The sequence below is a fragment of the Rhinopithecus bieti genome, unplaced genomic scaffold (assembly GCF_001698545.2).
Source record: "Rhinopithecus bieti isolate Rb0 unplaced genomic scaffold, ASM169854v2 scaffold_2350, whole genome shotgun sequence".
Lineage (NCBI taxonomy): Eukaryota > Metazoa > Chordata > Mammalia > Primates > Cercopithecidae > Rhinopithecus > Rhinopithecus bieti.
This window is the reverse complement of record NW_016803902.1, coordinates 942,697-955,247: the sequence shown is the minus strand read 5'-3', so window position 1 is coordinate 955,247 and position 12,551 is coordinate 942,697. Positions and strand designations below refer to the sequence as shown.

General features: G+C 37.2%; 1 protein-coding gene across 1 annotated transcript in view; it reads right to left on the bottom strand.

The window, feature by feature from the left end:
* ZDHHC13 (zDHHC palmitoyltransferase 13) overlaps nt 1–12,551 on the bottom strand; it is a 54,663-nt gene that overhangs the window by 29,654 nt on the left and 12,458 nt on the right. The window contains exons 2-3 of the mRNA XM_017858214.1: nt 4,683–4,828; nt 1,203–1,325 (exon numbers count right to left, since the gene is read on the bottom strand). Of these exons, the coding sequence (XP_017713703.1) occupies nt 1,203–1,325; nt 4,683–4,828 (269 nt within the window). The remainder of the gene's footprint in view (nt 1–1,202; nt 1,326–4,682; nt 4,829–12,551) is intronic.

Genomic DNA, 12,551 nt, shown 5'->3' with positions numbered 1-12,551 from the left:
TGGAGAACAAATTATGATAGTAATACTCCCTAAAACACCCAGATCTATAGAAATATGAAAGGTTCACATGGCAGAATCAGACAAACCCCTGATGAAACATTCTTGGGAGGTAAGTAATTAGTCCTGCTATAATTGGCATTCCATTATAACTTACATACCAAACACATCATAACTACTCTCTGCGTAGTCTAACTACTGCAGCACTCTTGAAATTGTTTATATTCAAAAGGTTTAGGATCAGGCAGATATTCTTACTTGACTGGAAGGAGAAAGGTAAAATTATGTCACCTTCAACAGTTTAAAAGTAGAATTACTATGTGGGACTGAATTTTAAAAGTAAGTAGTAAAGAATTAATTTAAAATCCTTTTGGAAAAGTTAGACATTTTGAGTGTTTTGCCCTGCATTTGGGGGACAGAGATGAGAGGCACTGTATAAGGTGGACATATAAGGTAATGAGACTGATTTTCTTCTACGGTTTATAGAAATTAGTCTCATTACTTCAAAGTTGAGCTTCATATATCGTATTATCTAAATACCATGCCAGTTTATTTCCACAGAAGAGGAGTTTGCCTGTGAGTATTCATGTGTGTTAGAACATTTTAAACCTTAATAAATTTCTTAAACTTTAAGGATTTTAAATATCTAATCCTAAAACACAAAATATACACACATTCACATACACATGTACATTTTACATGTTAAGCTGTTTGAAAGAAACAATGGGTAGGCATTACTGCTTTATGAAGGGGAAGTATTTTATACAATCTAATACATGCCCACTTAAAAGTATATTCCATATTTAGTTTTTTGAAAAAGGTTATATTTCCTACCTATCTATTCTTCGCGGCATTAACATGTAAAATATTTCAATGTTTCCTCTAAACTAGATGAGACTTCCCATTCTATTCTGAAAAAGTTTATTATGCTTTTCCTTTTTTAAAAAGTGTTCACTTTTACTTCCTAAACTTTACGATTGGCCCCTTTGGCTTTATTTCTAATTTTCCTTTTTGGATCAACCAGGCATGGTCTCTAAGGTCCTTTTCAACTTTATAATAACTAACATGTGTGGCAGGAAAAGTTTCAGGTGTTCTTTCACACGAGGATTACACATGATTCAATACTCGTACTTAAAGAAAAAGATAAATAAAGGAGAGGTCTAAAATTATAAATACACAATTAACACACATATATCCCATCTTACTTTACAAGGTCCAGTCTGTTGTTAATAGCAGCCCAATGAAGAAGTGACACATTTTCTTTATCTGGTTGCCTGACATCATATCCTGCTTCTACCAACTCTTTACATCGTTCAAAAATCCCGTATCTCAAATAAGAAAAAAAAGCATTAATTGATACCATTAAAATCATTTCAAATATCAAAATTTCTTCATTTTACTGTATCTTTTCATTATCCAAACTGCCTTTCAGTCAATAAATAAAATAATTAACAAAGACATGCACAGAGAGGACACAGTATAAAGCCAAACAGCAAAAGGAAACCTAGTTTACTTACTGATCAGATTAATCTCTTTGGAGTTGAACTTGATTTCCATAAGTAAACTTTAAACCTACATTGCCGCCCTTCAGTAAGTTTCATCTGATCTCCACTGTGTGCCAGAAACACCTCCTGCCGATTCCTGACAATAATCTTACCCCTGAATCAAACCAAGCCTATGCAATAATCTCACAACAAGGGATAAAGACTAAAAGCAAACTTGGAATGGGATAAATTCAACAACAAAATATGGAAAGAATATAGGTATAGCAGAGTAACAAATGATTAGCCCTTCCTGAAGGAGATGAAACTAAGCTATATTTTATAGGCTGACAAAAGGCATTTCAGGCAGAGGGAGCAGCATGTACAAAAATCAGAAATGTGAAACTACATGGATGTTCAGAGAAATAAAAGCAGTGTAACATTGCTAAAGCATAAAGCATGAGAGGGAGTGATGAGACATGAGGTTAGAAGCAATAGGCAAAGACCACATGGGCATTCTGTGCTACACTATGAAGTTTAGACTTTATCTACAGTTCAATGGGAAACCAATAAAGGGTTTTAAAGAAGAAAGTACTCAGACTTTGAGTTTTAAGAAAGATCGCATTGGAGGCAATATGGAAGCTGCTTAGAGCAGGGTAAGGACAGAGAGTGAAATACCAGTTTAGAGGTTATTGCAATAAATACAGGTGAGAGACAATGAGAGCCTAAAGTAAGAGAGAAGCAATAGGAATAGAAAAGGAATGATGGGCTTGGAAGATGTTTAACTATTAGTTAATCAGTTAAATAGTATAGCATTGAAAAGAGGTATTTCATAGACAAATTATTATAGCATTAAAAAGAGGTATTTCATAGAGAATAAAGAGATAAATCATTTATTAGCAATATTTCTTTTTTTTTTTCTTTTTGAAATGGAGTCTCGCTTTTGCCCAGGCTGGAGTGCAGTGGCACGATCTCAGCTCACTGCAACCTCTGTCTCCTGGGTTGAAGCGATTCGCCTGCCTCATCCTCCCAGGTAGCTGGGATTACAGGCGTGTGCCATGACACGAGGCTAATTTTTGTATTTTTAGTAGAAATGGGGTTTCACCATATTAGTGAGGCTGGTCTCGAACTCCTGACCTCAGGTAATCTGCCCACCTCGGCTTCCCAAAGTGCTGGGATTACAGGCGTGAGCTACCACACGTGGCCTATTAGCAATATTTCTATGAAGTCCCAACCGACCCTTTAGCACTTTCTTGAAAACTTATTTCTATTTAAAAGTACCTGAAAGTTTCAATAAGCCTGCAAGGATAAAAAATCAAACCAAATAGCAGAATTGTCTGTTTCTCACACTGTAAATTAGAACAATTTCTGCCTTACCAAAATATGCATGTGTGTGTGTTTGTGTGTGTGTGTGTGTCTTTTTGGCATTTTTAAAAGAGTAGATTTTAGAATGACACACATACATTTACACTCTCCATCATTTTTTTTTTTTTTTGAGACGGAGTCTGGCTCTGTCGCCCAGACTGGAGTACAGTGGCTTGATCTCAGCTCACTGCAAGCTCCGCCTCCCGGGTTCATGCCATTCTCCTGCCTCAGCTTCCTGAGTAGCTGGGACTACAGGCATCTGCCACCACCCCAGCTAATTTTTTGTACTTTTAGTAGAGATGGGGTTTCACCATGTTAGTCAGGATGGGCTCAATCTCCTGACCTTGTGATCCACCCACCTTGGCCTCCCAAAGTGCTGGGATTACAGGTGTGAGTCACAGCACCCGGCCCACTCTCCATCTTTTAAATGTCAACTTTAACATTTTACTGGAAAAGAAATACTCCCTTTATTTGAGAAACGTAATAAGAATATACATTCATTAAGATTTTGCTGGTTTAGAAAACACACACACACACACACCCTAGCTCTCTATGCCCTTCCCAAATACTACCTACAGGTCTCCCCACAACCACTTGAGAAGGTACAGGACCTGAAGAAAATTTTAGGAAAGACATAAAATGCGAGTTTTACTGAGATTCCCATTAAAACAGCCTAATTTCTGACATTTATCTTAAGAGTTTCTTGGGCAACAGGGAAAGATTTAAATGTTTCCATCCTAATTAAAGCAAATATTTACCTTAAGAATACACTCATCTTTGTATAAATAAAAGATAAACAGTATCAAATAATATTCACCTAAAAGAGTGGTTCCCAAGTCCTCTAGAGTTCATATAAATTGGTAATTAGAATACTCAAATAATTGTCAATGTATTTTTTAATTAACATAGACAATACATTAGCCTATATTAAGGCCAAATAAGCTAATTAATCTCCAAACATCTTTGTTCTGATAGAAATTATATCAAATTAGTATGGTAACATTAGTTCCCCTCAGGCTGATTAGATTGGCATGATTTATATTTGATGGGCAATCTGCTGGGCAGATTTATGTTTGATTACTACAAAAATGGATTACTATTTGATGTAGTATGATGAACAAAATATTTCAAAATATGCTCAATGGCAAGAGGTGTGATAGATGTTAATAATCAACAAGATCCATGAAGGTGAAAATGTTGGGAATAATTGACTTAATGCAAATACCCACATATAGAGATTTTAAGGGGAAACTTTCAAAATGTACTTCCATATCCAGTGCAAGTAAAACAATACACTATGTGTTTCAAGTGGTCAGAGAACATATTTCCACCTTACCTTACTGTCTTTCTTCTAGTTAATCCAGCACAAGCACATGGAAAGTACTCAAGAAAATGATTGTTTAAAACATCTATGAATGTGTAAGTTGGTATTTTTTATTCCATCGACCTATTCAGGTTGTAGTATATTTTAAAAGACTTAGATTTGTATTTCGAATAAAGAGTTTGGCTTAGTGTCATTTAAAATCATCCATTCATTCAAGGAACATTTATTAGGTATCTCATACAAGAAGGAACTGTGCAAAAGCACTGGAGCTACAAAGATGAAGACATGCTTTTGCTAAGAAGCTGTCTACAATCTAATGGAACGTCCTGGTATATAAACAGCTTAGGTACGCTGTACTAAGTACTGTGGTGTTGCTATGACAAATATACTTGGTGCTGGTGTTAACTACCATTGCAAAGTAAGAGAGGTAAACATATGAAGAGCCATGAACTACACATACATTACTATTAATTCAAGAGAACATGAGGATAAACCAAAGCATTTGGAAGACTTACTGAGTAGCTTTGACAATGTCACAGTTACTAGAGTCCTCTATAAGAGGAAGAGCTTCTCTTGCATTGGCAAGTTCTTTGTTTTCACGTGCACAGATGCCATATCGACCAAATCCTGGAGGGTGGGGGCCATGGCTGTGATTCCTGCACTGAAGAGTAAGAGTCATTTGACAATGCATGAGAGAATTAATGTCACACTCAATTACATAATGAAGCATTTGCTACTATCAACAATAACTATATTAATAAATTAAATTTTTGGGCGTTTTAGAAGTGTATCCTGAGAATGACTTGAACCCAGGCGAAGGTTGCACCAAGCTGAGATCGCACCATTGCATTCCAGCCTGGGTGACAGAGTGAGACTCTGTCTCAAAAAATAAAGAAAAAAAAAAGTGTATCCTAAGGAAGATTTTCTTTATCTTTATTCTGTTCAGTAGAAAAGATACTTACTATTACAAAAATCCAAATTACATATTTTGTTCATAAAACAAAGGTCATCTAAAGAAGCACAGATGGACCTTGTTACTTGTAGTGGGTAGAGGACCATTGCTACTGACTTGGTAAGAAGTTTGCCAGGGCTCTACTTCTTGGAGTTGTGGTGGACATACCCTAGGAATATCCCCCAACTCCCCAATTAATCAAGTTCTCATATAATCCCTTCCTCTTGAGCACAAGCAGAACTTGTGACTTGTTTGTAGGCAATGGAATATGGCAAAGGTGATGAGACAATTACTCCCATGATCATGTTATATAAGTCTCTGTCTTAGCCAACTGAAGCAAGAGATTCTTCTGCTGGCCTTGAAAAAGTAAGCTGCCATGATATGAGAGGGCCACATGACAAGGAACTGTGGGCAGTCTTCAGGAGTGAAAGTAGGCCCGACAACCAGTAAGAAAATGAGACTTTGATCATACAACCGCAAGAAACTGAATTCTGCTAATAACCAATGAACTTGAAAGAGGAACCCAAGCTCAGCCTTGATGTCAACTGTGAGACCCTTAGCAGAGGATCCAGCTAAGCCATGCCTAGATTCCTGACAAACAGAAACTATGAGATAATAAATAGGTGTTACGTGGTGGCCTACGAGCTCAGTTGGTTAAAGCATAGTGCTAATAAGTACGTGTTGTTTTAACCCACTAAATGCATGGTAATTTGTTATGCAGTAATGGGTAACTAATACAAAACTGACTGCAGAATTTGGTGAGGGTAAAAAGATTGATTGCCAAGATAGTCCCATTAGCTGAATCAACAAATGTTACATTCAGATCACCCATTAGAAACAGCAAATGGCAAGCTAAAAAATTTTCCTTAAACAATTATCGCAGATTTGTCATTCAAACTAATTTGAGTGTTTATAATCTCAAACACTGAGCTTACACCTTAGCAGAAAACCAATACAGGATTTGCTAATATTGGGGGGAAAAAAAAGCCCACAAAAATCTAAGATCAATTATCTGTTCTGTGGATTATGAATGCATTTTATTTCTCCTTTCTATTACTATGGACTTTTGGGTTCACTATCACCTCTGGGGCAGATGGGTAGATGATCAATTAAGATGAGCAATTTTGACACTTGTTGACAACTTTGCTAAAATATTTGGTGGATGAGCAGGCAGTCAGAGGGAGTTAAAATCTTTAGCACAAATGATGCTCACTAAATCACTTTAATACCCCCAAACAAAGATTTAGTTTTACTTGAGAGAAGGACTCCTTCGGCTAAAGATGTGGGATGCTCAAAGTTTCTGTTTACTAAAAGCACAACTATATCAAATGTACATATTATTTACATATATTCTAAATACATTTTTAAAAGACTCTATAATGTGACCCTAATCACCATTATATCTTTGACTACTCATTTATATAATAACCAATCTTCTAATCTCATAGGCTACTCAAATTTCCAAGAAGAAACAGATTCATGTGAAAGTAATCAACTTTAATAAAACACATTATATTGCATTCTCTAAAGAAATGATACCTTAAAGAGAAACCTCCCTGAATTAGTACTTTTTAAAAAAATGCATTTATTTATTGGGACAGGGGTCTTCCTCTGTTGCCCACGCTAGAGTGCAGCAGTGTGATCATAGCTCACTGCAGCCTTGAATTCCAGGGCTCAAGCAATCATCCTGCCTCAGCCTCCTAAGTAGCTGAGACTACAGGTGCATGCCACCATACCCAGCTAATATTTTGTTTCCTTTTTATTTATTTTTTTATTATACTTTAAGTTCTGGAATGTATGTGCAGAACGTGCAGGTTTGTTACATAGGTATACATGTGCCATGGTGGTTTGCTGCACCCATCAACCTGTTATCTACATTACATATTCCTCCTAATGCTATCCCTCCCTTTGCCCCCCACCCCTGACAGGCCCCAGTGTGTAATGTCCCCCTCCCTGTGTCCATACTTTCTCACTGTTCAACTCCCACTTATGAGTGAGAACACGCAGTGTTTGGTTTTCTGTTCCTTTGTTACTTTGCTGAGAATGATGGTTTCCGGCTTCATCCATGTCCCTGCAAAAGAAATGANTTAAGATTATATTTATATAAAAATATTTATATATAATTATATTATATATACATATGTGTGTGTGTATATAATTATGATATGTGTGTGTGTGTTTGTGTATGTTTGTGTAGATGGTAGATGGCCACTGAGATGACCACAGGGTCTCCTCAATCAGAAAAGCAACCCATTCACTTTGCCCATATTCAAAACCCACTGGAGCCTGCTGCATTACGAGTTGTTTTCAGTTTGTCGGAAGCCACAGCCCTTCATTGAACATCCTCACTTTGGCCATCTTTGTAACATGTCACTTTGGCTCTCTTTGTAAAATGTTGACTACTTCAGGCATTATTCTTCACCCATTCGATGTTTCTTGGTGACTGCTGTTTCAAGCAGTGTTGCCAGGAGCAGAGGCTATAGCGGTGAAAAAGGTAGCCAAGGTCCCAGTCCTCACTGAGTTTATATTGCAACAAAAGTAGTAGGCAATAAATAAGCAACTAAATGATTATGATCACTTCAGATAGTGGTAAATATTATGAGAAAAATAAAACAGAATGATATGAAGGAGGGTGACTGAGAAGTGTGGGGAGTTTCACTAGGTAATCCATTTTGAACTAGGGTATTATGCTGTTGACTCCTGCTTGAAAATCTATATACGTGGAGGCCTTGGCTGTCTTTTCTTTGACTTCACGTCAAAAGACCTTTCCCGACTTAGGGTGAAAGGTACACAAGAACATCCATTTCACTGGAAAGTGTCTGCTCTCTCCTTTTTGCTTTCCTTTCTACACCTTCCCTCCACTGGCAGAGTCCCTTTTCTGTTTTTTGTTGTTGTTATTGTTGTTTGTTTTTTTACTACGCTTTACGTTCTGGGATACATGTGCAGAATGTGCCATGGTGGTTTGCTGCACCCATCAACCCCTCACCTACATTAGGTATTTCTCCTAATGCCATCCTTTCCCTAGTCCCCCAAACCCTGACAGGTCCCAATGTGTGATGTTCCCCTCCCTGTGTCCAAGTGTTCTCAGTGTTCAACTCCCACTTATGAGTGAGAACACGCAGTGTTTGGTTTTCTGTTCCTTTGTTACTTTGCTGAGAATGATGGTTTCCGGCTTCATCCATGTCCCTGCAAAAGAAATGAACTCATTCTTTTTTATGGCTGCATAGTATTCCAAGGTGAATATGTGCCACATTTTCTTTATCCAGTCTATCATTGATGAGCATTTGGGTTGGTTCCAAGTCTTTGCTATTGTGAATGGTGCTGTAATAAACATACATGTGTATGTGTCTTTATAGCAGAATGTTTTATAATCCTTTGGTATAACCAGCTAATTTTCAGTTTTATTTTGTAGAGAAAGGGTCTTACTATGTTGCCCAGACTGGTCTTGAACTCCTGGCCTCAAGTGATCCTCTTGCCTTTGCTTCCCAAAGTGCTGGGATTACAGGTGTAAGCCACCATACCTGACCTGAATTAGTGCTTAATAAGAAATTTAGTTACCTATCTACAATTTTTAAAAAGTTGATTTTTAAATAAATGTATCAGAAATTGTATCTTCAAAATAGTCTCCTCAGGAGATTATTAGTTATTCCAATGGCATTACCTTGAAATGTTTTCAGAATTTCCTTTCTGAAACTGTCCTCAGAGCCATATAAAACAGACTCATATTTTTATACTCTGAATATCTGAAAATATTATGATTTATTATACAGAGTGAAGTATATAAAACATATATGTGTATATATATGGACTTCTTCTTTTGTAAAGAGTAAAGAATAAATATAAAATGAATTTCCATGAAATCACTACCTAAGTCAAGATATAGAACTGGGCCAGCACCTTAGAAGACTGCCCGGACACATGCTATGCTCCACCACATCCCCACACTAAAACAACAGTTTCCTGACTTCAGTTATAATCACTTTTTGCTTTTCTTTACAGTTTTATCTCTAATGTATGCAAACTCTAAAAAGTACAGTTCAGCTTTACTTTTTTTTAATCTTTGTACAAATGGAATCTATCATATGTATTATCTATCATTTGTTTTGCTTAACATTAGACTTACAAGCTTCATCCATGTTGTTATGAAAGCTACAACAGGTTCATTTTCATTGCTGTAGAACATTCCAATACAGTAACATACTACAATTAATTTATCTATTTTACTATGGCTGGATATTTGGATTGTTCCCAGTTTGGGGCTATTATAAAAAAATACATTGCTATGCACATTCTTGTACATGTCTCTAGGTATATATATATATACATGTAAACAATTCTCAAAAGCATATATCTAGAAGTGGAACTGTTGGCTTTGAAGATATGCTTAACTCATCTTCAAAATGGTTGTAACAGTTAAACTTTCCCCTGCGGGGTATGAGTGCTTCTGTTGCTCTACAATCATTAAAGAAACCTAGAAAAGTGAACAAAATGTATGAAGTAAACTGTATTCAGACTTTGGACAATGAGAACAGTAAGACTGTGATTGCCAAGATATGAGGAAAAAGAAAAAAAACACAAGGTGAGCCCCATCATCCCAGCAATTTTGCAATCATGTGCACTGAGAGGAAAATACTTTGTTTTAGAGCCCAGAAGCCTTGCTAAATTGAGGAGACAGAAATTTGAGATCAGAAAGGCTGAGATAGCTGGCAGTTGTGGGCACATTTCAAGAAAGAAGTGAGCCAACCAGAAAAAAAAGGGACTCCAAAAAATCTGTACAGGAGGCCCACTGAGTCTTTGCGGAGTACTAGGACAAGCAATGTATGGAGGGAAACTTGACAAGGATAGGCAAAAAATGACTGGAGATTTGTAAACTGAACAATTACTGGAGTTTATACGTAACAGGAAGATGTTCAAATTCTGATCAGCCAAAGCGTAGAGTCTTTGATGACCCCTTGGGTTATTCAGTGGAGATATCAGAGGGCCACACCTTAGAAGTAGTGCTGAACTATATCTGGAATAAAGGCTACCCCAGAACCACTCTAGAGAAGCCTAAAATCAGACTTCAAAGGACTCAAATTGAGCAACATTAACTTTACCGCCTGCCAAACAATATTCAATAGTCTTTAAAGAAAGGCATCAGGGCTGGGTGCGGTGGCTCAAGGCTGTAATCCCAGCACTTTGGGAGGCCGAGACGGGCGGATCACGAGGTCAGGAGATTGAGACTATCCTAGCTAACATGGTGAAACCCCGTCTCTACTCTAAAAAAAAGAAAAAAAAAGAAAGGCATCAAATACCAGATACTCATCAACATGCATTCACAAAGTCCACTATCAAATCAAAACTCACTAAACATGCCAAGAAGCAAGAAAAATGTGATCCATAGCCAGAAGAAAACCAGACCTTGAAACTATAAAGATGACAAAATTAGCTGAAAAAGACATTAAAACAGCTAATATAAGTATGTATAAGTATTTAAAGGAAAACATTAACAAAATGAGTGAAGAAATTGAAGATATGACAAAAGATCTGATTAGAATATCTGCGGATAAAAATCAATCTCCTTGTAATCCCAGCACTTTGGGAGGCCAAGGTGGGCAGATCACTTAAGGTCAGGAGTTCAAGACCAGCCTGACCAATATGGTGAAACCCCATCTCTATTAAAAATACAAAAATTAGCCAGGCATGGTGGCGCATGCCTGTAATCCCAGATATTTAGTAGACTGAGGCAGGAGAATCACTTGAATCTGGGAGGCAGTTGCAGTGAGCCACGATCACGCCACTGCACTCTAGCCTGGGCACCAGAGTGAGACTCTATCTCAAAAGAGAGAGATAAAAAAAAATCAATCTCTAAAATACAAATTACACCAGATGAGATTAACAGCAGATTAAACAGTATAGAAGAAAAGACCATTTAAATTGAAGAAACACCAATGAAACTATCCAAAATGCAGCACAGAGAGAAGGTGATTAAAGATGTATAACTGGAGTTCCAGAAGAGAAGGAAAAAAGTTTTTTTTTTTAATATTTGAAGAAGTAATAGTCAAAAATCTTCCAAATTTGGTGAAAATTATAAACTCACAGTAACTAGAAGTTTAATGGATCCCAACTAGGATAAGCCCCGAAATCCTACACCAAGACATATCATGATCAAATCACTAAAAACCAGTAATAAAGAGATCTTAAAATCAGTCTGGACATTTTGGGAGGCCAAGGCAGGCAGTTCACGAGGTAAGGAGTTCGAGACCAGCCTGGCCAATATGGCGAGGTGGTGGGCGCCTGTAGTCCCAGCTACTCCAGAGGCTGAGGCGGGAGAATGGCGTGAACCCGGGAGGCGGAGCTTGCAGTGAGCCGAGATCGCACCACTGCACTTCAGCCTGGGCGACAGGGCGAGACTCTAAAAAAAAAAAAATCAGCCGGGTATGGTGGCGCGCACCTGCGGTCCCAGCTACCCGGGAGGCTGAGGCAGAAGAATCATTGCGCCCAGAAGGCTGAGGTTGCAGTGAGCCGATATCGCACCACTGTACTCCAGCCTGGGCTACAGAGCAAGATTCCCTTTCAAAAAAAAAAAAAGTCTGGAAGAAACAGACATATATGTTCAAAGAGGCAAAGATAAGAATACACTCGGACTTCTCATCAGACTTAAGGCAAGTCAGAAAGCAAAAGCGTAACAGTTTAAAGAGCTTAGTATGCAGCGTAAGCAGTGTTTACAGGGAATTTGTAGCTTTAAATGCTTACATTAGGGAAAAAAAAAAAGAGCCTACAGTAAGTTATCTAAGCTTTCATGTTAATAATCTAGAGAAAGAAAATTATACTCAAAGTGGATACAACAAGAAGAATATAAAAATAGAAGGAATTCATGAAACTATAAAACACAGAAACAATACAGAAAATCATTGAAGCCAAAATCTGGTTCTCTAGAAAGAATAAGTCAATAAAAGTGAGAAACCTTTGATCAGATTGATCAAGAAAAATGAAAAAGTATCAATGACAAATACCAGGTTTAAAAAACAGACATCACTACAAGAGCCTACAAATTTTGAAAGGATAAAAAGGGAATATTTTGAACAACTTTATGTCAATAAATTAGCAACTTAAGTGAAATATACAAACGCCTTAAAAGACACACATTATCAAAATGGATCTTAAAAGTAATAAATAACATAGTATCTATTAAATAAATTTGATTCATAATGAAAACCTTTCTCATAAAAAATTCCAGGCCTATATAACTTAACTGGTTAACCCTATCAAATATCTAGGGAAGAAATAATACCCCTTCAGAAAACAGAAGAGAGAATGCTTCCCAGCTCATTTTACGAGGCAGAATCACTCCATACCAAAACCAACAAAGACATTACAAGTAAAGAAAAGTACAGGCCCAGTATCCCTCATGAACATAGATACAAAAATCCTAAACAAAATATTAATAAGG